This window comes from Heterodontus francisci, unplaced genomic scaffold (genome assembly GCF_036365525.1).
Source record: "Heterodontus francisci isolate sHetFra1 unplaced genomic scaffold, sHetFra1.hap1 HAP1_SCAFFOLD_766, whole genome shotgun sequence".
In the NCBI taxonomy this organism is placed as follows: Eukaryota; Metazoa; Chordata; class Chondrichthyes; order Heterodontiformes; family Heterodontidae; genus Heterodontus; species Heterodontus francisci.
Window position 1 is genome coordinate 86,759 of NW_027140696.1, and position 26,776 is coordinate 113,534.

General features: G+C 47.9%; 1 protein-coding gene across 2 annotated transcripts in view; it reads left to right on the top strand.

Annotated features, from left to right (window-relative positions):
- The window catches only part of ptk2ba (protein tyrosine kinase 2 beta, a), a 167,384-nt gene that overhangs the window by 17,003 nt on the left and 123,605 nt on the right, over positions 1-26,776 (top strand). For both annotated transcript variants that reach the window (XM_068025927.1, XM_068025926.1), the window contains exons 3-7: positions 1,370-1,457; positions 7,910-7,989; positions 13,165-13,227; positions 16,017-16,071; positions 19,566-19,706. In XM_068025927.1, the coding sequence (XP_067882028.1) occupies positions 1,370-1,457; positions 7,910-7,989; positions 13,165-13,227; positions 16,017-16,071; positions 19,566-19,706 (427 nt within the window). The remainder of the gene's footprint in view (positions 1-1,369; positions 1,458-7,909; positions 7,990-13,164; positions 13,228-16,016; positions 16,072-19,565; positions 19,707-26,776) is intronic.

Genomic DNA, 26,776 nt, shown 5'->3' on the forward strand with positions numbered 1-26,776 from the left:
CAGGCACTACCATGGTGAGGGGACAATTTTATGGAGGCATTGGGGGTCTCGGCTGCTGGCTGGAGAGCCAGTGAGAGACCCATGCTGCCTCCTCCAGGAAGGCCCACCATTTTATGAGCCAATCAAGCAGTTGAGAGGTCACCAGTGGGATCAGGACCCAGGGGGTGGAACTCCCGTCCACTGAGAGCAGAGGCCGGCAGCTCTTTTGCTCAGCAGTGCCACCAGGAGGCTCAGATCGGTGCGGGATCCTGGACTCAGGTGAGTGATGGCGGGAGGGGCTTCATGGACTGGAGGTCATGGACGAGGGGGGTGCAGGAGGATCGGCGGCAAGGGCAAGGGAGTGGCTCTCAGTGGGCCCCCCACTTCCCGATGCTGGGTCCCTCGATCAGGCACCGAGTGCCTTTGAACGAGAGACCCTCCCTGCGAGACCACAAGCTACTCCGCACAAGTTTGCATGTTGCAGTCCCCGCGTGGCGACAGGCCCACCCACCGCTGGGTTAATACCAACAGCAGCAGGAAGAGGCCCTTAATTGGGCATTAATTAAGGACCTCAGGTGGCAGTGGGGTGGAAAAGCCATCCATGGGCCTTTGCACCACAGACTTAATGGGGTAGAAATGGGAAGGTGGCAGGGTTTCCACCTGCCACCATCTCGCCCAATTATAAAGTCATAAAGGCAGTCATAAAGGCGGGGCTAAAGAGTGGCGAGTCGAAGAGACTTAGTAGTTGGCAGGAAAAAAGACAGAAGTGCAAGGGAAGAGCCAACTGTGTAACAGCCCCGACAACCAATTTTTCTGCAGCACCTGTGGAAGAGTCTGTCACTCTAGAATTGGTCTTTATAGCCACTCCAGGCGCTGCTCCACACACCACTGACCACCTCCAGGCGCTTACCCATTGTCTCCCGAGATAAGGAGACCAAAAGAAAAAAGAAATGCCCTTCCCACCTGCAAACTCGACATGGGGGAGAGCATAAAACCCAGCCCAGGGAGTGGTGGAAGTGAATAGTAGAGATGCATTTAAGGGGAAGTTTGATAAACAGATGAGAGAGAGATGGATATGCTAATAGTTCGATGAGTAAGGAGGGGAGGAGCCTTGATGGAGCATAAATGTTGGCATGAACTAGATGGGCTGAATGGCCTGTTCCCATGCTGTATGTTCAATATAATTCACTCTGTTAGGTGTGTGAGTCCCAGATTTCCCCATGTGAACTGATAAAGGGCAAACCGAAGAATCAGAGAATGATTACAGCATGGGAGGAGTCCATTCGGCCCCTCATGTCAGTGTATGTAATGCCCATGCCAAGAAATTATCACATAAATCTGTTTGTTTTAGTTGAATTTAAAAGAAACAATGTTTTGAAATTTCTTACAGGTATGACCTGAGGATTCGTTTCCTTCCTAAAGATTTCATGGAGAGTTTTAAACAAGACAGAACGACACTCCTGTGTTATTACCAGCAGGTCAGTGAGTGTGCTGGATTTGTTTCCTCTGTGTGCAATGCTCTGTCACACCCACAACATAATAGAGATAGGCCATCACATCACACACATTCTTCCTGCTGCTGCTTATGACCAGTCCAGTTCAAATCAATGAAATGCAAGTATGATAGAAGTTTAATGTTGACTGGGTTGGGAACTTTCCTTCCTGCACAGGACTGTGACCCTGCGAGCAGCAGTGAAGGCCCAGCCCATTTTAATAACCTCGCCTCACTGACCTGCCACAGGCTGATCGACATGGAATCAGTGCGAGGGGGTGGAAAGGGAGGCTGTTTGGGTCAAGGTGGGCACAGCGGTTCAGGGTGCATTTGGCTCTTAACACAAACATACCAAACACTATGACAATGATTGGTAAACTAAACAAAGGATTCTTTATTGAATAACAGGAAGATTCTAGGGGCGATCTTCAATATGGGTGCTACCTGCTGACTAACACTGCTCCAACTAGTGTATCACATGTCAACTTGCATCACTTCCTGTGATGATGTATACTACACAATTTACATATTCAGTATTATGCTAACTAGTATTAAAGCAATTAAAGAACTATCACAACAGTTGTTGGAAGGGGAGGGAATCAGGGCAGTGAATTCCTCTCTCCATCAGAATACTCTTCAACCTTCTAAATACAAGAGAATATAAACCAAGATAATACAACACTGCCTCTTCAAAGGGACAGCCTTTAATGATGAGACTATTTAAGGAACATAAGTAATAAGAGCAGGAATAGGCAATATGGCCTCTCAAACCTGCTCCATCTTTCAATATACTACATCCCCTTTATCTACCCCACTAGTTACATCCTCAGCAAACTCTAATGGATTTGCTGAACATCATGTTTCAAACAGATTCTCAACGGTGAGATTGTTTCTTCAGAAAGTTAGTGAGAAGAGAGGCTCTTTCATGCCAATGTCACTGTCAGCACATTGAGCAACATTTCGAATGTAATTCTCAGAAGTAACCACAGCTGTTAACTTGACATTGTCGTTCTTGGGTGCACCTTACACCCTCTAAACTCGAACTCATCTGAAAGTCTGAAGTGTGAAGATTGGTGTACAATCGGATCCTGTCTCAGCCTCTGCCTCACAGCCTATTGCAAACAGGACCTTTTGCTTTCACTCCAAGACTGGCTGCCTCTACTCTTACCTCTCCCTTTATTCAGCCCAGTGACTAACAAACCCTCAGTACTGCACTGCCAGCGTCTGCCTGGATGATGTGAGCAGGTATCTGATTCAGGGGCTCCTGTCGGTTCCCGGGCAGGGGCTCCCTCCGTCCCCGGGCGAGGGGTCGTGGGCTTGGACGATCTCTGTGTTAGGGGTCCATGGGCTCTAAGCATTGATCTGCCCCAGGAAGATAGTTAAAATGGTGATTATGATCAACTGCATGGCAGAAGCTTGTCTCAGGTTTTGTTTTGTCTGCCTTGGCTGAGGCACTCAACAATACTTGGCATCTTGCGGGGAGGCAGTGGCGTAGTGGTATTGTCACTGGACTCGTAACCCAGAGACCCAGGGTATTGCTCTGGGGACATGGGTTCAAATCCCACTACAGCAGAAGTTGGAATTTGAATTCAATTAATAAATCTGGAATTAAAAGTTAGTCTAATGATGGCCACGAAACCATTGTCGATTGTTGTAAAAACCCATCTGGTTCACTAATGTCCTTTAGGGAAGGAAATCTGCTGTCCTTACCTGGTCTGGCCTATATTTGACTCCAGACCCACAGCAATGTGGTTGACTCTTACATGCCCTCGAAATGGCCTAGCAAGCCATTCAGTTCAAGGGCAATTATGGATGGGCAATAAATGCTGGCCTGGCCAGCGACGCCCACATCCCATGAATGAATTTAAAAAAATCTACTGGTTTGCATTTCTTATATCTGGGACTCATTGTGGGGGAGCCCGCGATATTCAAACATGCTGCATGTCTGTACCAACTACACCATTTGAAAAATTAAGAGACAAAATTAATAGTCACATGGACAAATGCGAGTTAATTAAGGAAAGCCAGCATGGATTTCTTTAGGGAAAATCATGATTAACTAACTTGCTGGAGTTTTTTGAGGAGGTAACAGAGAGGGTTGGTGAGGACAATGCTGTTGATGTGGTGTACATGGACTTTCAAAAGACATTTGATACAGTGCCACACAACAGACTTGTGAGCAAACTTGTAGCTCATGGAATAAAAGTGATACGGAATTGGCCAAGTGACAGGAAACAAAGAGTAGTGGTTAATGGATTTTTTTTGGGCTGGAGGAAGGTTTGTCTTGGAGTTCCCCAGGGGTCAGTGTTGGGACCCTTGCTTTCCTGATAGATATCAATGACCTAGACCTTGGTGTACAGGGCACAATTTCAAAGTTTTCAGATGATACGGAACTTAGAAGAATTGTGAACTGCGAGGATAGTGTAGAACGTCAAAAGGATATAGACAAGTTGGTGGAATGGGCAGACATGTGGCAGATGAAGTGATTCATTTTGGTAGGAAGAACAAGGAGAGACAATATAAAATAAAGGGTAAAATTCTAAAGAGGGTGCAGGAGCAGAGGGACCTGGGTGTATATGTGTATAAGTCATTGAAGGTGGCAGGACAGGTTGAGAGAGCGGTTAATAAAGCATACAGTATCCTGGGCTTTACTAATAGGGGCAGAGAGCACAAGAGCAAGGAGGTTATGTTGAACTTGTATAAGACACTAGTTCGGCCTCAGCTGGAGTACTGCGTCCAGTTCTGGGCACCACACTTGAGGAAACATGAGGGCATTGGAGAGAGTACAGAAAAGATTCATGAGAAATAAAAAGAGAATAAAAAACAACAGTAATGTCACAGGAAAGCTGCAAGGTGATTGGTTGGTGAGTCACTGCTGTTAGGGAATAGCTCTAAATAGCTGGGTAAGTATCTGAGGTAAGAAAAGTTTAAAGGTTCACAGTTTTTTTCATATATAGTAAGTAGTGTTTTTTTAGGGAGTTCTGTAGTAACGAGGACCAGGGAAGAAGGGCCCTAGAGTAAATGATATTATTTAACATTAAGATCTTCCAAAAGGTTAATTTAAAGGGTTAAGTGATGGCAGGAGAGCTCAAAGCCGTGGTGTGCTCCTCATGCTCCATGTCAGAAGCCGGGAACAATTCCAGTGCCCGGGACCAGCATGTGTGCAGGAAGTGTCTCCAGCTGCAGCTCCTGGAAGCCCGGGTTTCAGAGCTGGAGTCACTGTGGAGGCGGCTGGGGACACTGTGGAGCATCCGCGAAGCGGAGAGTATCGTGGATAGCACGTATAGAGAGGTGGTCACACCGCAGGCTCAGACCCCACAGGCAGGAAGGGAATGGGTGACCACCAGGCAGAACAAGAGAACTAGGCAGGCAGTGCAGGAATCTCCTGTGGCTATTCCCCTGCAAAACAGGTGTACTGCTTTGGATACTGTTGGGGGGAATGGCCTCTCAGAGGAAAGCAGCAACAGTTAATTCTGAGATTAGGAGCCTGAATCTTAATAAAGGAAACTACGAAGGTATGAGGCGCGAGTTGGCTATGACGGATTGGGAAATGTTACTTAAAGGGATGATGGTGGATAGACAATGGCAAACATTTAAATAGCGCATGGATGAATTACAACAATTGTTTATTCCTGTCCGGCGCAAAAGTAAAACGGGAAAGGTCGCCAAACCATGGCTTACAAGGGAAATTAGAGATAGCATTAGATCCAAGGAAGAGGCATATAAATTTTCCAGAAAAAAACAACAGACCTGAGGATTGGGAGCAGTTTAGAATTCAGCAAAGGAGGACCAAGGGATTGATTAAGAAGGGGAAAGAGTACGAGAGCAAGTTTGCGGGGAACATAAAAACTGACTGTAAAAGTTTCTATTGGTATGTGAAGAGAAACAGATTGGTGAAGACAAATGTAGGTCCCTGACAGTCAGAAACAGGGGAATTTATTATGGGGAATAAAGAAATGGCTGACCAACTAAATGCATACTTTGGTTCTGTCTTCACAAAGGAGGACACTAATAGCAAACCAGAAATGTTGGGGAACACAGGGTTAGTGAGAGGGAGGAACTGAAGGAAATCAGTATTAGTAGAGAAATGATGTTGGGGAAATTGATGGGATTGAAGGCCGATAAATCTCCAGGGCCTGATGGTATGCATCCTAGAGTACTTAAGGAAGTGGCCCTAGAAATAGTGGATGCATTGGTGGTCATCCTCCAAGATTCTATAGACTCTGGAACAGTTCCTACAGATTGGAGGGTAGTTAATGTAACCCCACTATTTAAAAAGGGAGGTAGAGAGAAAGCAGGGAATTATAGACCAGTCAGCCTGACATCGGCAGTGGGGAAAATTCTAGAGTCCATTATCAAAGATGGACAAAGGGTTTGGCTTATACACAAGCTCATAATCATCAGCAATTTACGCTGCTTGAAACCTTTTGGTTCTCTACATGAGTTCTCACTACTGGAGGGGGGGAATTTTTAAATTCTTCCAGGATAATCAGTTCTCTAAAGTTCTCATACGTGGCTTCCATCTTTAATGCCCATGTCCAATGATCAAAATTAATTTGTTTTACCCTCTTATGTAACTCTGCCCAGCCAATCTCCGGAGGTTCCGAAACTTCTGTTGGTAAACTTCAGGGATTAACTCATACTCAGCGAGAATAGCCTTTTTTGCCATCTCATAATCTGCAGAAGCCTCTTCAGAAAGCATGGCATAAACTTCATGAGCTCTGCCCATCAACCTGCTTTGCATAAGCAGTGTCCAGTTTTCTTTTGTTTGGCTATTTATTCAAAAGAAATGAAATATGCCTCTACATTCCTTTCCTCAAACTTCGGGAGAGTTTGTATAAATTTAAACAGCTTTCCGCTGGGTTGGACTGAGATTCTTCCTGACCAGAATTTCCCTGGTGTCAAGTCCAGCCTTTTGTGTTAGTTCCATCTCTCTTAATTTGAATTCCTTTGCTTCTCTTTCACTTTCTCTCTGAAATGCTCTCTCTTTCTCCCTTTCCTCTTTTTCAAATTCAAGTTTTTTTTATGCTATTTCTTTTTCAGTTTCCTGTTAAAGCTGAAGTTTCTTGTTCCTGCTGCAGTTTTTACAGTTGTCACTGAATTTTAGCTAATTCAACCGCATCACCCTCTGACTTACTGTCTCCTTCTTCTTTCAATTTCAAATGTTGGGCGATTACTTCAGTTATCTCTGCTTTTTGAGCACCTGACTTCAATCCTAACCCCAATTGTGCTGCCAAATCCTTTCATTTAGCCTGGGTTAAATTTTGCAAGTCACTGAGGGATACCTTCTCCTTCCCCAGAAAAGTCACAGCAACTGTTAAAGATATTCTGATGGTGTAAACTGTACTCTATTATACAAGAAACCTGGTTCTTTTTATTTTCCCTTTTCCAATTTTTATTACCCCACCTGCAATTGAACGTTGCCAGTACTGGGTTTATCCTGGAAAAAGCGAGCCCTTTATTAAATATGTTATGACCAAGGCAGGAGGAGTGCACTGTTAATTCAGTCCCACTTCTCCACAGGTCACAGCATATCCTTTAAATTTTCTCACTTATTGATGCAGCCAATCGGATACACTATTTTCCCCAGAATGGAACACATTTACCAGGTTTCTTTACTGAACCACAAAATTAACAGTTTATTATAAAACAAGTCTTAACAAGTAATGAAGTAAAACAATATCACATCAATCAAATTTTAAAATATCCAACATTAAATTTTTTAAAGTCTTCTTTTCTACCGTAACCAATTTTTAAAGTCCTTTATTACCTGAGACCCGTCACACTCGCATTCTCACACATACATATATATAAAAAAGGATTTTTAGATCAGAGCTCTGTTTCAAACAAAAAGAGCTTGGGTAGATTATTTGCTCATTTTTGAAGTAAACAGCAGATGAGATATCTTGCTCCAAACTGGCATACAGCCCAATCTTCAAGCACATGCAGATAAGTCACTGCCAGAACTGTTCTCTTCAGGTGGTGTTGAAAGTAATTTAGCAAGCCGTCTTGAAATACAAGAAACAAGGCAAATTCACAGTTGACTTCACAGGATCCTTCAGAGATATTGGAAAAGAAAGCTGGGTTGTGGTCTTCTGTTCTTTCTTCATTTCTTCTCTAAGCTTGATACTCGCACTGGATGGCAACCAAACAGCCTGGCAGTTTTTGTCCACCCAGATGTCTGTGCCTGTCACTTGAATTGTCCAATCAAAGGAGAGTTGTCAATTTTCTGCCCCTGTTGCCATGGCTTCTGCCCTATGCCAGGTGGCAAACAGTAACACTGCTGCCAATCCTGCCTTCACTGTCCTCTTGATTAAAAAACATTTATTTAGCTTATCTATAAATTCCTTTAAAAAAAAATTATTTTTTAGCAAAACAGAGTCACTTTCATAACAATACCATTTCTGAGAGTGTAATGGATTTACATTGGCCTTGCAGGTACGCAGTGACTACATGCTGGAAGTCGCAGGCCAAGTGGAACAGGAAACAGCCATGAAGCTTGGCTGCCTAGAGATCAGGTAATGCTCCTTATCCAGAATACTCTGCTGACCCTGTGCACATGTCTCCAGTGTTCGGATCTATGGAGTGGTGACATGCAAAGGCCTGAGGGTGGATTGTCCAGCCTTTTATAGTTTGGGGGAGGATGGGAGATGGACCAGCTGCCCAGACCCCAAGTTAACCATTGTACTGGGTGGGGGGGTGGGGGGGGGGTGGAATTCTGGTGTGAAACTCTGCTGTCGGAAGCAAAGAGGTTGAGGCAGTTCAAAGGAGTCAGAAGAACCTCATAAGCAGAGAAATGTCAAGTTCTTTTTGACATCAGACATATCCGAGGCCTAAAAAGGTTTATGGTTGAGATCACTATTAGGAAATCCCCCTCGAACCTGTTGGCACTCTCCTCCATGTGGCCCCTGGGGTCAGTGTGATCAGGGAAATCAGACAGCCTGCCTGGATCCACCTCACCACCAGCATTTATCTCAGCTTCCTGAGGAGATGAGTAGCAGGAGGGCAGCTGTGGGGCATCAACCCTCACTTTTCCCTCATTTCCCAATTTAGGACAGAATTAAGCCACTACAGGATGATCTGAATTGATAAAGGGATTGAATGAGTAGATACAGAGAAACAATTTCCTCTGATGGGGGAATTATCTTAAAATTAGAGCTCGGCTATTCAGGAGTGATGTCAGGAAGCCCTTCTTTATACAAAGGGCAGTGGAAATCTAGAACTCTGTCCCCAAAAAGTCGATAGGCAATGGAGGTCAATTGAAATTTTCAAAACCGAGATAAACTTGGGTAAGGGTATTAAAGGGATTTGGAGAAAAGGTGGGAAAATTGAGATTAGGTGGCAGATCAGTTATGATCTGATTAAATTGTGGAACAGTATCAAGGGGCTGAATAGCTCCTCCTGTGTGAAGGGTGGCCCTGCAGAGGGATGGAGAATCAAAACAGACAGTTTACTACGTAGGGATAGAGGTCAGCTGGTAAGGGCTTGGCTCACTCCAGACTCCTGGCCCAGAAAGTAAATGGTCTGAAAGAATCGGGAAGGGAACAAAAATAAAATTTAGAGAAAAGAGGCCCTGATCCTTTTAGGATGGATAATATAACGATCGCATCTCCACCAAATCATTGCTAAATCTAGAAAGGCCTGAAATGGAGAGACTCCTTTCAGAATCAGTCCATTCGATTCAGACTGTTCCTGATTTTCTGGCCAGCTTTTTGCAGCTTTAGGGCGGCACAGTGGCGCAGTGGTTAGCACCGCAGTCTCATAGCTCCAGGGACCCGGGTTCGATTCCGGGTACTGCCTGTGTGGAGTTTGCAAGTTCTCCCTGTGTCTGCGTGGGTTTTCTCCGGGTGCTCCGGTTTCCTCCCACAAGCCAAAAGACTTGCAGGTTGGTAGGTAAATTGGCCATTATAAATTGTCACTAGTATAGGTAGGTGGTAGGGAAATATAGGGACAGGTGGGGATGTTTGGTAGGAATATGGGATTAGTGTAGGATTAGTATAAATGGGTGGTTGATGGTCGGCACAGATTCGGTGGGCCGAAGGGCCTGTTTCAGTGCTGTATCTCTAATTATTTTCTACTGGGAACAGAGTGCTTGCTGCCTCATTCAGCTGCCAGGTGGTTGTTGAGGAGGATTATCTTAACAAGAGAGAATAAAAATTAAACTACTAACCAATATTCAGAAAAACCCTGCTGCGTCTTTCATGAGGAGGGTCCGCAACAGACAGTGTGATTTCTAACAGAGCCCAGTCTGGTGACAGCTTCCTGTAGCAAGAGCCCAGGTGAAACTGGGCTTTCAATGAATTGGTAGCTTGTTTTTGTCCATGGCACCTTTTCTATTCCACTGGATGTTGTATGATGGGTTGGTGATTCGCCAGGAGCCCATTGTATCTGCTGGCGGAGACAATTTCCTCCTTCCGTCTTTACTCCCGTCTTCTTTGTTTGATTTGGATGCAGTCACACAAGTGAAATGATCACAATAATGAGCTTATTTTTTAATTAATAAATATTACTTTACTTTCAATTTTCACATTAAAATGTTTGGGTTTTCCTGGTTGTATGAACTTTCAGCAATCTCAGTCCAGTTACTCATAAACATGGACTTCAAAGATCAAACAGATGGTAATTCAACAAAATCAGAATTGAACAGCTCAAATTAGCAAAGCTGCAAGAAATGAGGTGGCACAGTGGTTAGCACCGCAGCCTCACAGCTCCAGTGACCCGGGTTCAATTCTGGGTACTGCCTGTGTGGAGTTTGCAAGTTCTCCCTGTGTTTGCGTGGGTTTCCTCCGGGTGCTCCGGTTTCCTCCCACATGCCAAAGACTTGCAGGTTGGTAGGTAAATTGGCCATTATAAGTTGCCCCTAGTGTAGGTAGGTTGTAGGGAAATATAGGGACAGGTGGGGATGTGGTAGGAATATGGAATTAGTGTAGGATTAGTATAAATGGGTGGTTGATGGTCGGCACAGACTCGGTGGGCCGAAGGGCGTGTTTCAGTGCTGTATCTCTAAACTAAACTAAACTAAACATGTATACAGGAAGCATTTGTCTTACTGAGTTGCAGTTAAGGTGCACTGGGAGAATGTATCCCCAGTCACTAGGTGTATCTCTACTGATGTTAATCCAGCTCCCTCACACTGTCATTCAGTAACCCCTCTCCCCCCAGCGCCCTGTGTTACTGACTGTATCTGTACTGATGTTAATCCAGCTCCCTCACACTGTCACTCAGTAACCCCTCTCCCCCAGCGCCCTGTGTTACTGACTGTATCTGTACTGATGTTAATCCAGCTCCCTCACACTGTCACTCAGTAACCCCTCTCCCCCCAGCGCCCTGTGTTACTGACTGTATCTGTACTGATGTTAATCCAGCTCCCTCACACTGTCACTCAGTAACCCCTCTCCCCCAGCGCCCTGTGTTACTGACTGTATCTCTACTGATGTTAATCCAGCTCCCTCACACTGTCACTCAGTAACCCCTCTCCCCCCAGCACCCTGTGTTACTGACTGTATCTCTACTGATGTTAATCAGCTCCCTCACACTGTCACTCAGTAACCCCTCTCCCCCCAGCGCCCTGTGTTACTGACTGTATCTCCACTGATGTTAATCCAGCTCCCTCACACTGTCACTCAGTAACCCCTCTCCCCCCGCGTCCTGTGTTACTGACTGTATCTCCACTGATGTTAATCCAGCTCCCTCACACTGTCACTCAGTAACCCCTCTGCCCCCAGCGCCCTGTGTTACTGACTGTGTCTCTACTGATGTTAATCCAGCTCCCTCACACTGTCACTCAGTAACCCCTCTCCCCCCAGCGCCCTGTGTTACTGACTGTATCTGTACTGATGTTAATCCAGCTCCCTCACACTGTCACTCAGTAACCCCTCTCCCCCCAGCGCCCTGTGTTACTGACTGTATCTCTACTGATGTTAATCCAGCTCCCTCACACTGTCACTCAGTAACCCCTCTCCCCCCGCGTCCTGTGTTACTGACTGTATCTCTACTGATGTTAATCCAGCTCCCTCACACTGTCACTCAGTAACCCCTCTCCCCCCAGCGCCCTGTGTTACTGACTGTATCTCTACTGATGTTAATCCAGCTCCCTCACACAGTCACTCAGTAACCCCTCACCCCCCCAGCGCCCTGTGTAACTGACTGTATCTCTACTGATGTTAATCCAGCTCCCTCACACTGTCACTCAGTAACCCCTCTCCCCCCAGCACCCTGTGTTACTGACTGTATCTCTACTGATGTTAATCAGCTCCCTCACACTGTCACTCAGTAACCCCTCTCCCCCCAGCGCCCTGTGTTACTGACTGTATCTGTACTGATGTTAATCCAGCTCCCTCACACTGTCACTCAGTAACCCCTCTCCCCACAGCGCCCTGTGTTACTGACTGTATCTGTACTGATGTTAATCCAGCTCCCTCACACTGTCACTCAATAACCCCTCTCCCCCCCAGCGCCCTGTGTTACTGACTGTATCTCTACTGATGTTAATCCAGTTCCTTCACAGTCACTCAGTAACCCCTCTCCCCCCAGCGCCCTGTGTTACTGACTGTATCTCTACTGATGTTAATCCAGCTCCCTCACACTGTCACTCAGTAACCCCTCTCCCCCCAGCGCCCTGTGTTTCTGACTGTATCTCTACTAATGTTAATCCAGCTCCCTCACACTGTCACTCAGTAACCCCTCTCCCCCCAGCGCCCTGTGTTACTGACTGTATCTCTACTGATGTTAATCCAGCTCCCTCACACTGTCACTCAGTAACCCCTCTCCCCCCAGCGCCCTGTGTTTCTGACTGTATCTCTACTAATGTTAATCCAGCTCCCTCACACTGTCACTCAGTAACCCCTCTCCCCCCAGCGCCCTGTGTTACTGGCTGTATCTCTACTAATGTTAATCCAGCTCCCTCACACTGTCACTCAGTAACCCCTCTCCCCCCAGCGCCCTGTGTTACTGACTGTATCTCTACTGATGTTAATCCAGCTCCCTCACACTGTCACTCAGTAACCCCTCTCCCCCCAGCGCCCTGTGTTACTGACTGTATCTCTACTGATGTTAATCCAGCTCCCTCACACTGTCACTCAGTAACCCCTCTCCCCCCAGCGCCCTGTGTTTCTGACTGTATCTCTACTAATGTTAATCCAGCTCCCTCACACTGTCACTCAGTAACCCCTCTCCCCCCAGCGCCCTGTGTTTCTGACTGTATCTCTACTAATGTTAATCCAGCTCCCTCACACTGTCACTCAGTAACCCCTCTCCCCCCAGCGCCCTGTGTTACTGGCTGTATCTCTACTAATGTTAATCCAGCTCCCTCACACTGTCACTCAGTAACCCCTCTCCCCCCAGCGCCCTGTGTTACTGACTGTATCTCTACTGATGTTAATCCAGCTCCCTCACACTGTCACTCAGTAACCCCTCTCCCCCCAGCGCCCTGTGTTACTGACTGTATCTCTACTGATGTTAATCCAGCTCCCTCATGCTATTGGGCCCATAACCCCTCCTGGACAATTTCCTTTATGGCAGTACTGATATTTAAACAAAAGTATACATTCGTTAACTAAAATTAAATAATAACATTTTCTTAAGTTCATCATATCACTTTATAATATTTTAAAGTGGTAATGGTCTGGTGAATATGAATTTAAGGTTGGGAGTGGAGTTGCTCTGAGTTAACTTTGTTTCCTGTTTCCCATTAGGAGATTTTACAAGGACATGCCACCAAAGGCTCTGGAGAAGAAATCAAATTTTGAATTGCTGGAGTAAGTGTTCTCCCTCTTGGATTTTTTGGTTGAATGTGTTTATGTTGTGATGAAGGGTGCACTGAGTGAGTTTCTGAAGCAGATGTGGTTGCTGTAACGTTCCTGTGCAGAGAGCTGAACTCTGAAAACTCCTGAGCTGGGTGTCCAGACTAAATCGTGATTTTACAACAAAGCTTTACTGGTTCTTTCACCAGAATGTAGCACCTAGATGTTTATAATGGAGAAATACCACTGATTTGAATTTCCTTGCAACTAAATCCTCCCAGGCAGCATCTATCTGATAATCTTTGCCACATTGGTCAGGCAGCAGCTCCACCATTGTATAACAAAGGTGACTGATGCTGTCTTTAGGTGGGCTTCACAATTCATTTCCAGCTCATGGGGTTCCCCCAGGTGCAAGGAGCAATTGATGAAACATATATGGTACTCAAAGTCCCATATGGCAACCCTTTCTGCAGCTATTGTGTGATGCCTGTTAATGCCTGTTACCCTGGAACCTGCCACAATGCTTTCATCATGCACCAATCCACCATACCAGCTCTGATCCTTTGAAGCAGCCTACCCAGATTGCTGGCTGGTAATCAGCTCTACCCACTGTAGTCATGACTGGTGACTGCAGTTAGACTTCTGCAAACAGAAGAGAACAATGGATCCAATGAAGCCATTCCAGTGCAAGAAATAACCCTTCTATTTATCATCTACCTCTTATCAACATTATCTACAAACATGGGTTAGGTGAAATAAGTTGACTGCTTCATCACCAAGATTCACTCCTGGGCTATCGCTGTCTGATCTCAATAACTGTCCAACACTAACTGTCCAACAGGATGTCCTGGAGGAGACAAAGTTTTATATTGGTCAACATCAACAACACTGAAGCTGTATTGTTTTGTTATCACCAGAGTCTACACACCTCAGGGGCTGATTCTGCCAGAACTCAGTGTGGGCAACCTTAGCATTCTTAAACCCTGAGTTATGATCTGAACTCTCCTCCGGCCAGTCACCCTTTCCATTCTTTTGAGCGTTGCCCTCTTCTGTCTGTACTTTAACCCTAACCACACGGATTGATTTTCTCAAATGATCTCTGTACAAAGCCCTCCCACCATAATTCACTCAGTCGCCTGCATTCTCTCTCACACTCTGATCACACCTTTCCTTGCCAAGCTCTACTGGCATCCTGTGCCTCTATCAAAGTCCATTTAATTGCTCTATATTGCCTAGGAAATCTTTGCTAGCCCTGTCTAAACTTGCAGCACCGTTTTCTTGGACTCAAGTTCTGCTTGTGTCACTCCACCACCTGAAGCCCAATTTTCAGCCACTCTGCACTCTGAAATTCTCTTCCAAAACCATTTCACCTGACTACCTCTCTAACCTGCCTTCAAAAGCATCCGAAAATCCTTTCAATGTGTCTTTTGTCTCATAGATCACTACCTCCTTGGCATCCATCTCACAGCTTTTCTGAAACATTTGTCTGCTTGGGAAGTGCTTTCGTAATACATGTTATTATTGTCACGCTTATGAGAAGTGTGACGATGAAAAAATACAGACTCAAACTGAGGAGTTATAGAAATTGATTTTACCTTTTTTAAAAATGGACAATGCTGGAAAAGATGGCAGCATGTGAATTCAAACATTGCCACACTGTCTGTTTAGAACAAAGGATGCCTAACCAGGTTGAGAAGTGTCAATTACACCCATCCTGAAACATTCCCGAATTGAATGGGTTCTACTGAAACAAAGAAGGTATGAAGTGAAAACATCATAACTGGATTATTCTCATCCTGGGCCATTGTGTGATCACCATGGGGGAGCAACCAAAGCATCTCCCACCAGAATCAGATCTGACAAACTTTTTACCTTAAAAAGGCAGCCCTCGAGGCAGAGAGAGAGAAACCCAGAAAGAAGCATCACCAAAAGCTTGTCCAGCAAAGAGCTGGGAGAAAATCCAGTAAGCCAGAAGGGAGGTGTCCTGTGTAAATTCTACATTTTCAACTTATGCTGCAGTGAAATTGGAAGTGATCCTCTGTCTTCAAACTGAACTTTCAATTAAGAGAGAAATCTACAAACACCTCAGGCCTGCAACCAACGAGAACTTGGCTTCTGAATGGATTCACCAGGCTTATCATGAATCCTGAAACCCTCCCTCACTTGAAAACTGCTTACCCTTTTTCCTCTCTATCTGTCTCTTCTTGTGTGTGTGTGTGTGTGGGTGTGAGTGTGGGTGCGTGAGTGGGTGTAGTTGCTACAATTTCAGGATAAGGTATATTGCTCAACAAATAATTACAAGAAAACCTGTTGCTGTCTCTTTATTTAACAAATAGAACACAATGGGGTTAAACCCTAATAAAAAAAAACTTACTGCGATCAGGTGGGAGTTGAGCAGTGGGAGCCACCCATACCCCTCACCATGTGGCCGTAACATTATTGTCAATTATCCTCATCCTCATCCAGACTGGCAAAGAGCTTGTCTGAAGGGAGTTGTTGCCAAGTCTTGATTAAGCAAAAGGCTGATGTCCACTCGACCCCTGATGTGAGTCCAGATGTTTATTACAGGAACATCAGCAGAGTCTGCATCCTGGTACCATTTTCTTCTTTCAGGCCTCACTGGGGTACTGTGCTGATTCAGCTTCTCCATTTCACTCTGGTGACACGATGGTTCGGTGTCTGTTACTTTGATCTGTTATTCTGCCTTGTAATCTGGACCTGTCCTTTGATATGACTCATATGATGCAGTGACTATTTAACACCATATTTTCTGATATATTTTCCCCTTTTACTTTACTTTAAAGGAAGGAAGTTGGTCTTGATTTGTTCTTTCCTAAACAGTTCCAGGAAAGTATGAAGGTAAGGATCACCTTGCATTCAGACTTCTAACCACTGCTCACTGTAATATGACTGTTGAAATGTGGTGATTTGATTGACGTTTTGAAGATATTACGGGGAACAGACAGGATTCCCTTTAGATAGTGAGAAACTATTTCCACTGGTTGGGGAGTCCAGAACTAGGTATAGTCTAAAAAAATAGAGTCAGACCTTTCAGGAGTGAAATTAGGAAACACTTCTATACACAAAGGGTGATAGAAGTTTGGAACTCTCTTCCTCAAATGGCAATTGATGCTGGATCAATTGTTAATTTTATATCTGAGCTTGATAGATTTTTGTTAGTCTAAGGTATTAAGGGATATGGAGTTATGTCACAGATCAGCCATGACCATTGAATGGAGGAACAGACTCGAGGGGCTGAATGGCTTCCTATTGTTTCTATGTTGTACATCTGTCAGTTTTACCTGGCCAATTGTTTTAGCTTTGGAACAAGCCTATCTGCCTCCAGCTAATGGTTAGTCTCCTCTTCTGCTGGGATTTCATTCTGCAAACTTTCACTTGACATTATATATTCCCAAAATTCATTACAGGCAACTATTGGGGAAAGCTCCCAGCTTTCAGCTGTCATTTGCTGTCAATGTCCAAATCTCAGCATTTTATAGCACGATAGATTTTGTGTTGCCTGCAATGTTTTCAGCTTGATCTGTATGCTGTAAATGTTTGATCGCCTGACTGGTTCTACAATATTGCAAGTAATTCTTGCCTTGCATATTCTTACCTCAAACTCTTCATCAGCTCCAAGAATCTAACTACTGGTAAGTAATATGTTCTGCTTTCTCCAAGCTTTTCAATCATCATCATTGAGCTGCTGTCATTCTGTGCCCCGTGCTATTCTGTGTCCTGTGTTGTCTTCTGTGCCCCATGTTATCTTCTGTGCTCCATATTCATCCTGTGTCCTGTGCCCCGTGTTGTCCTGTGCCCCGTGTTGTCCTGTGCCCCGTGCTGTCCTGTGCCCCGTGTTGTCCTGTGCCCCGTGTTGTCCTGTGCCCCGTGTTGTCCTGTGCCTTGTGCTGTCCTGTGCCCCGTGTTGTCCTGTGCCCCATGTTGTCCTGTGCCCCGTGTTGTCCTCCGCCTCGTGTTGTCCTGTGCCCCGTGTTGTCCTGTGCCTTGTGCTGTCCTGTGCCCCGTGTTGTCCTGTGCCCCGTGTTGTCCTCCGCCTCGTGTTGTCCTGTGCCCCGTGTTGTCCTGTGCCCCGTGTTGTCCTCCGCCTCGTGTTGTCCTGTGCCCCGTGTTGTCCTCCGCCTCGTGCTGTCCTGTGCCCCGTGTTGTCCTGTGCCCCATGTTGTCCTGTGCCCCGTGTTGTCCTCCGCCTCGTGTTGTCCTGTGCCCCGTGTTGTCCTGTGCCTTGTGCTGTCCTGTGCCCCGTGTTGTCCTGTGCCCCGTGTTGTCCTCCGCCCCGTGTTGTCCTGTGCCCCGTGTTGTCCTGTGCCTTGTGCTGTCCTGTGCCCCGTGTTGTCCTGTGCCTTGTGCTGTCCTGTGCCCCGTGTTGTCCTGTGCCCCGTGTTGTCCTCCGCCCCGTGTTGTCCTGTGCCCCGTGTTGTCCTGTGCCCCGTGTTGTCCTCCGCCTCGTGTTGTCCTGTGCCCCGTGTTGTCCTGTGCCTTGTGCTGTCCTGTGCCCCGTGTTGTCCTGTGCCCCGTGTTGTCCTGTGCCCCGTGTTGTCCTCCGCCTCGTGTTGTCCTGTGCCCCGTGTTGTCCTGTGCCTTGTGCTGTCCTGTGCCCCGTGTTGTCCTGTGCCCCGTGTTGTCCTGTGCCCCGTGTTGTCCTCCGCCTCGTGTTGTCCTGTGCCCCGTGTTGTCCTGTGCCTTGTGCTGTCCTGTGCCCCGTGTTGTCCTGTGCCCCGTGTTGTCCTGTGCCCCGTGCTGTCCTGTGCCCCGTGTTGTCCTGTGCCCCGTGTTGTCCTGTGCCCCGTGTTGTCCTGTGCCCCGTGTTGTCCTCCGCCTCGTGTTGTCCTGTGCCCCGTGTTGTCCTGTGCCCCGTGTTGTCCTGTGCCTTGTGCTGTCCTGTGCCCCGTGTTGTCCTGTGCCCCGTGTTGTCCTGTGCCCCGTGTTGTCTTGTGCCTTGTGCTGTCCTGTGCCCCGTGTTGTCTTGTGCCCCGTGCTGTCCTGTGCCCCGTGTTGTCCTCCGCCCCGTGTTGTCCTGTGCCCTGTGTTGTCCTGTGCCCCGTGTTGTCCTGTGCCCCGCGCTGTCCTGTGCCCCGTGTTGTCTTGTGCCCCGTGCTGTCCTGTGCCCCGTGTTGTCCTCCGCCCCGTGTTGTCCTGTGCCCCGTGTTGTCTTGTGCCTCGTGCTGTCCTGTGCCCCGTGTTGTCCTCCACCCCGTGTTGTCCTGTGCCCCGTGTTGTCCTGTGCCCCGTGCTGTCCTGTGCCCCGCGCTGTCCTGTGCCCCGTGTTGTCTTGTGCCCCGTGCTGTCCTGTGCCCCGTGTTGTCCTCCGCCCCGTGTTGTCCTGTGCCCCGTGTTGTCCTCTGCCCTGTGTTGTCCTGTGCCCCGTGCTGTCCTGTGCCCCATGTTGTCTTGTGCCCCGTGCTGTCCTGTGCCCCGTGCTGTCCTGTGCCCCGCGCTGTCCTGTGCCCCGTGTTGTCTTGTGCCCCGTGCTGTCCTGTGCCCCGTGTTGTCCTCCGCCCCGTGTTGTCCTGTGCCCCGTGTTGTCCTCTGCCCTGTGTTGTCCTGTGCCCCGTGCTGTCCTGTGCCCCATGTTGTCTTGTGCCCCGTGCTGTCCTGTGCCCCGTGTTGTCCTTCGCCCCGTGTTGTCCTGTGCCCCGTGTTGTCCTCCGCCCCGTGTTGTCCTGTGCCCCGTGTTGTCCTCTGCCCTGTGTTGTCCTGTGCCCCGTGCTGTCCTGTGCCCCATGTTGTCTTGTGCCCCGTGTTGTCCTGTGCCCCGTGTTGTCCTCCACCCCGTGTTGTCCTCTGCCCCGTGTTGTCCTCCGCCCCGTGTTGTCCTGTGCCCCGTGTTGTCCTGTGCCCCGTGCTGTCCTGTGCCCCGTGTTGTCCTGTGCCCCGTGTTGTCCTGTGCCCCGTGCTGTCCTGTGCCCCGTGCTGTCCTGTGCCCCGTGTTGTCCTGTGCCTCGTGCTGTCCTGTGCCCCGTGTTGTCCTGTGCCCCGTGTTGTCCTGTGCCCCGTGTTGTCCTCCGCCCATGTTGTCCTCCGCCCATGTTGTCCTCCTGTGCCCCATGTCGCCATCCTGCCTCCCGTGTCCTGTGTTCTCGGCCTTATTCCTGCCAACCTTTGGATCCATTTTCTTTTCCCAAGAGTAGAACCTGATATCTGTTAAATGAAACAAGACTGGCCTAGAAAAACAGGGGAACAATACACACAAAATGATTGTTTTCAACATTCCAAATTACGAGTCAAGGATTTTCGAGTTTTAATATCCAGCTGGAATTTTGGGAGGTGAAACTTGATTAACTAATTGTCGAAATCAGCAAGTATCTCACTTTTCTCTTTCCTCCTCTTCACAGCCCAAGCATTTGCGTAAACTTATCCAGCAGACCTTTCTCCAGTTTGGTCATTTGAAGGAAGATGAATGCATCTGCAACTTTTTCATAATCCTTCGCACTGTCACTAATTTTGAACAAGAGCATTTCAAATGTGAACTGGGTGTAAGTGAATTTTGAATATTGCTGATGTTTAATCATTTTTCTCAAATGCTCTCCTTGTACTGTCACATTGTTGAAATAACAGCAGCTTCCTGTGAACAGTAAAATTACTATGTTTTAAAATTTTGATAAATATGACAACATTTAAAAAAAAATTCCCAACTTTGCTTCTGTCATCTCTCGTCATGTACTTAGTCACACTGGGTATAATACCAAAGATGATAGAATGATGGTGTATTTTCCTCTTCCTGGTGCTACACATTCTGATAGTGACTAACTGATCCCAGGATGGGTTTGGAAGCAGGAATTTTCCTGCTCTTTGTGTGCTCAGTATTACGCCAGCCATTGCATTTATTCACTAAATACTCGGTGGGATGGTAAGTGATTTTCTGCTTTAAAATATAAACAGTTTGGGGTGAAATTTGTCTTATGTGTTCCGGAAAGACAGGGTGATTCACCATCACCCTTACTGTGCTACCTCCCAGGAGCACCTCCCATCTCCCCTTGATGTTCAATGGCATTACCATCGCTGAATCCCTCACTATCAACATCCTGGGGGTTACCATTGACCAGAAACTGAACTGGAGTAATCATATAAATACGGTGGCTACAAGAGCAGGTCAGAGGTTGGGAATTCTGTGGCAAGTGACTCACCTCCTGACTCCCCAAAACCTGTCCATCATCTACAAGGCACAAGTCAGGAGTGTGATGGAATATTCTCCACTTGCCTGGATGGGTGCAGCTCCAACAACACTCAAGAAGCTTGACACCATCCAGGACAAAGCAGCCCGCTTGATAGGCACCCCATCTACAAACATTCACTCCCTCCACCACCAATGCACAGTGGCAGCAGTGTGTACCAACTACAAGATGTACTGCAGCAACGCACCAAGGCTCCTTAGACAACACCTCCCAAACCCAAGACCTCTACCACCTAGAAGGCCAAGGGCAGCAAATGCGTGGGAACACCACCACCTGCAAGTTCCCCTCCAAGTCACACACCATCCTGACTTGGAACTATATCGCCATTCCTTCACTGTCGCTGGGTCAAAATCCTGGAACTCCCTTCCTAACAGCACTGTGCGTGTACCTACCTCACATGGACTGCAGCTGTTCAAGAAGGCAGCTCACCACCCCCTTCTCAAGAGCAATTAGGGATGGGCAATAAATGCTGGCTTGGCCAGTGACGCCCACATCCCAGGAATGAATAAAAAAAAGTTCACCCTCTTTGACGTTTATTCTCCTTTGCCATTGCTTTCCTTAGCCGAGGCTGTGGACAGACATTGATTTGTGACTTGTCAATAAATGTGGTGAATCGATAGAGTTTAATAAACTTCTCATGTGCAAGATAAAATGAGCAATCCCTGCCCAAGCTGCATGTGAGACACAACATGAACTGTCTGAGTGAAATACATGTGTGATGTTGACACGTCGCATTAGAACTTAAACCAAGCTTCATTAGCTGGCTACTCTAATTCAGGAATACTTCCCTCTCTCTCTCCATCTTCCCCTCTCCCTCTCCTCCCCGCTCCCTCTCCTCCCCTCTCCTCTCCTCCTCCCCTCTCCTCCTCCCTCTCCTCCCTCTCCTCCCCTCTCCCTCTCCTCCCCTCTCCCTCTCCTCACCTCTCCCTCTACTCCTCCCTCTCTCCCTCTCCTCCCCTCTCCCTCTCCTCCCCTCTCTCCTCCTCCCTCTCTCCCTCTCCTTCGCCCCTCTCCCACTCCCTCTCCCTTCCTCCCCCACTCTCCCCCTCCCCCTTTCCCCCTCTTGCACTTTCCCCTCTCCCACTCCCCACACTCCCTCTCTTCCCTTCTTCCCCTCTCTCCCTCTCCCCCTCTCCTTCCCTCCCTCATTCCACTACCATCTCTCTCTCCAACTCCCTTTTTAATTAAAAAATTGAACCAAGTTATCCCGAAATAAAAGTTACGTGAATTTCCTTGTTAATTCTCCCAATCACTGCTGTAATTTTGACAGAAGCATGCTGGGGGTATCAGCATGTATCAACAGCATTCCCACTGATCATCTCCCATAGTCATTGCAGCCGATCCGGAAAAACCATCAGAAAATTCCCAGTCTCAATATTTAACAGGTGTGGAATAAAAATTCCACTGCTGAAAAAAATAGCTGGCTGGACTGAGGGGAATAATTTCACACAAGGAAAATGAGGCAGGTTTTCATGAAATTGCTGCCATTTCTTCTCGAACTTTGAGATAAATGGCAGCAATTGTGAAAGATGGCAGATGTGGTGAGCAGCGTCATGAATACAGTCTGAGAGGGGCAGAATCCACTGAGGTGTCTCACACTCATGGACAGCATTTAAATAATACCTTCTGTCATCTCTTGCCTCACACTCTTTATCTTTTCCAACCATTCATGTCTTTCTTTGTTTCAGGAAGCCAGCTGTGAACTTTGACCCAGTAAACTACCATCTCTTCCTCCAAGTCCCAAATAAAATAATCTTAGTTGCTCCACTGCTACATCCTGTCCCCATGCCGCAACACTGCTCCATCTTGTGTCCACGCATCAACACTGCTCCACCCTGTGCCCATGCATCAACTCTGCTCCATCTTGTGCCCATGCAGCAACTCTGCTCCACCCTGTGCCCATTCATCAACTCTGCTCCATCTTGTGTCCACGCATCAACACTGCTCCACCCTGTGCCCATTCATCAACTCTGCTCCATCTTGTGCCCATGCAGCAACTCTGCTCCATCCTGTCCCCATGCATCAACACTGCTCCATCCTGTGCCCATTCATCAACTCTGCTCCATCCTGTGCCCATTCATCAACTCTGCTCCATCTTGTGCCCACTCATCAACTCTGCTCCACCCTGTGCCCATTCATCAACACTGCTCCATCCTGTCCCTATGCATCAACACTGCTCCATCTTGTGCCCATTCATCAACTCTGCTCCATCCTGTGCCCATGCATCAACACTACTCCATCCTGACCCCATGCATCAACTCTGCTCCATCTTGTGCCCATGCAGCAACTCTGCTCCATCCTGACCCCATGCATCAACTCTGCTCCATCTCGTGCCCATGTATCAACACTGCTCCATCCTGTGCCCAATCATCAACTCTGCTCCATCCTGTGCCCATTCATCAACTCTGCTCCATCCTGTCCCCATGCATCAACACTGCTCCATCCTGTGCCCAATCATCAACTCTGCTCCATCCTGTGCCCATTCATCAACTCTGCTCCATCCTGTCCCCATGCATCAACACTGCTCCATCTTGTGCCCATTCATCAACTCTGCTCCATCCTGTCCCCATGCATCAATACTGCTCCATCCTGTCCCCATTCATCAACACTGCTCCATCCTGTGCCCAATCATCAACTCTGCTCCATCCTGTCCCCATGCAACAACTCTGCTCCATCCTGTCCCCATGCATCAACTCTGCTCCATCCTGTCCCCATTCATCAACACTGCTCCATCTTGTGCCCATGCATCAACACTGCTCCATCCTGACCCCATGCATCAACTCTGCTCCATCTTGTGCCCATGCAGCAACTCTGCTCCATCCTGACCCCATGCATCAACTCTGCTCCATCTCGTGCCCATGTATCAACACTGCTCCATCCTGTGCCCAATCATCAACTCTGCTCCATCCTGTGCCCATTCATCAACTCTGCTCCATCCTGTCCCCATGCATCAACACTGCTCCATCCTGTGCCCAATCATCAACTCTGCTCCATCCTGTGCCCATTCATCAACTCTGCTCCATCCTGTCCCCATGCATCAACACTGCTCCATCTTGTGCCCATTCATCAACTCTGCTCCATCCTGTCCCCATGCATCAATACTGCTCCATCCTGTCCCCATGCATCAACACTGCTCCATCCTGTCCCCAAACATCAACTCTGCTCCATCTTGTGCCCATTCATCAACTCTGCTCCATCCTGTCCCCATGCATCAACACTGCTCCATCTCGTGCCCATTCATCAACTCTGCTCCATCCTGTGCCCATGTATCAACTCTGCTCCATCCTGTCCCCATGCATCAACACTGCTCCATCTCGTGCCCATTCATCAACTCTGCTCCATCCTGTCCCCATGCATCAACACTGCTCCATCCTGTCCCCATTCATCAACACTGCTCCATCCTGTCCCCATGCATCAACTCTGCTCCATCCTGTGCCCAAACATCAACTCTGCTCCATCCTGTCCGCAAACATCAACACTGCTCCATCTTGTGCCCATTCATCAACACTGCTCCATCCTGTCCCCATGCATCAACTCTGCTCCATCCTGTCCCCATGCATCAACTCTGCTCCATCCTGTCCCCATGCATCAACACTGCTCCATCCTGTGCCCAAACATCAACACTGCTCCATCTTGTGCCCATTCATCAACTCTGCTCCATCCTGTGCCCATTCATCAACTCTGCTCCATTCTGTCCCCATGCATCAACACTGCTCCATCCTGTGCCCATTCATCAACACTGCTCCATCCTGTGCCCATTCATCAACTCTGCTCCATCCTGTCCCCATGCATCAACACTGCTCCATCTTGTGCCCATTCATTAACTCTGCTCCATTCTGCCCCCATGCATCAACACTGCTCAATCCTGTGCCCAAACATCAACTCTGCTCCATCTTGTGCCCATTCATCAACTCTGCTCCATTCTGTCCCCATGCATCAACACTGCTCCATCCTGTGCCCATTCATCAACTCTGCTCCATCTTGTGCCCATTCATCAACTCTGCTCCATCTTATCCCCATGCATCAACACTGCTCCATCTTGTGCCCTTTCATCAACACTGCTCAATCCTGTGCCCAAACATCAACTCTGCTCCATCTTGTGCCCATTCATCAACTCTGCTCCATCCTGTCCCCATGCAACAACACTGCTCCATCCTGTGCCCATTCATCAACTCTGCTCCATCCTGTCCACATGCATCAACACTGCTCCATCCTGTCCACATGCATCAACTCTGCTCCATCCTCTGCCCATGCATCAACACTGCTCCATCCTGTGCCCATTCATCAACTCTGCTCCATCCTGTTCCCATGCATCAACACTGCTCCATCCTGTGCCCATTCATCAACTCTGCTCCATCTTGTGCCCATTCATCAACACTGCTCAATCCTGTGCCCAAACATCAACACTGCTCCATCTTGTGCCCATTCATCAACACTGCTCCATCGTGCCCATTCATCAACTCTGCTCCATTCTGTCCCCATGCATCAACACTGCTCCATCCTGTGCCCATTCATCAACACTGCTCCATCCTGTGCCCATTCATCAACTCTGCTCCATCCTGTCCCCATGCATCAACACTGCTCCATCTTGTGCCCATTCATTAACTCTGCTCCATTCTGTCCCCATGCATCAACACTGCTCCATCCTGTGCCCATTCATCAACACTGCTCCATCCTGTGCCCATTCATCAACTCTGCTCCATTCTGTCCCCATGCATCAACACTGCTCCATCCTGTGCCCATTCATCAACTCTGCTCCATCTTGTGCCCATTCATCAACTCTGCTCCATCCTATTCCCATGCATCAACACTGCTCCATCCTGTGCCCATTCATCAACTCTGCTCCGTCTTGTGCCCATTCATCAACACTGCTCAATCCTGTGCCCAAACATTAACACTGCTCCATCTTGTGCCCATTCATCAACTCTGCTCCATCCTGTCCCCATGCATCAACACTGCTCCATCCTGTGCCCATTCATCAACTCTGCTCCATCTTGTGCCCATTCATCAACACTGCTCAATCCTGTCCTCATACATCAACACAGCTCCATCTTGTGCCCATTCATCAACTCTGCTCCATCTTGTGCCCATTCATCAACACTGCTCAATCCTGTGCCCAAACATCAACACTGCTCCATCTTGTGCCCATTCATCAACTCTGCTCCATCCTGTCCTCATACATCAACTCTGCTCCATCTTGTGCCCATTCATCAACTCTGCTCAATCATGTGCCCATTCATCAACACTGCTCCATCCTGTCCTCATACATCAACTCTGCTCCATCTTGTGCCCATTCATCAACTCTGCTCAATCTTGTGCCCATTCATCAACACTGCTCCATCCTGTCCTCATACATCAACTCTGCTCCATCTTGTGCCCATTCATCAACTCTGCTCGATCTTGTGCCCATTCATCAACACTGCTCCATCCTGTCCACATGCATCAACATTGCTCCATCCTGTCCACATGCATCAACACTGCTCCATCCTGTCCCCATGCATCAACACTGCTCCATCCTGTGCCCATTCATCAACTCTGCTCCATCTTGTGCCCATTCATCAACACAGCTCCATCCTGTGCCCATGCATCAACACTGCTCCATCCTGTCCACATGCATCAACTCTGCTCCATCCTGTCCCCATGCATCAACTCTGCTCCATCTTGTGCCCATTCATCAACACAGCTCCATCCTGTCCCCATGCATCAACTCTGCTCCATCCTGTCCCCATGCATCAACTCTGCTCCATCCTGTCCCCATGCATCAACTCTGCTCCATCCTGTCCCCATGCATCAACTCTGCTCCATCTTGTGCCCATTCATCAACACAGCTCCATCCTGTCCACATGCATCAACTCTGCTCCATCCTGTCCCCATGCATCAACTCTGCTCCATCCTGTCCCCATGCATCAACTCTGCTCCATTCTGTCCCCATGCATCAACTCTGCTCCATCCTGTGCCCATTCATCAACACTGCTCCATCCTGTCCCCATGCATCAACACTGCTCCATCTTGTGTCCACGCATCAACTCTGCTCCATCCTGTGCCCATTCATCAACACTGCTCCATCCTGTCCCCATGCATCAACACTGCTCCATCTTGTGTCCACGCATCAACTCTGCTCCATCCTGTGCCCATTCATCAACACTGCTCCATCCTGTCCCCATGCATCAACACTGCTCCATCTTGTGTCCACGCATCAACTCTGCTCCATCCTGTGCCCATTCATCAACAATGCTCCATCCTGTGCCCATTCATCAACTCTGCTCCATCCTGTGCCCATTCATCAACAATGCTCCATCCTGTGCCCATTCATCAACTCTGCTCCATCCTGTGCCCATGCATCAACTCTGCGCCATCCTGTGCCCATTCAT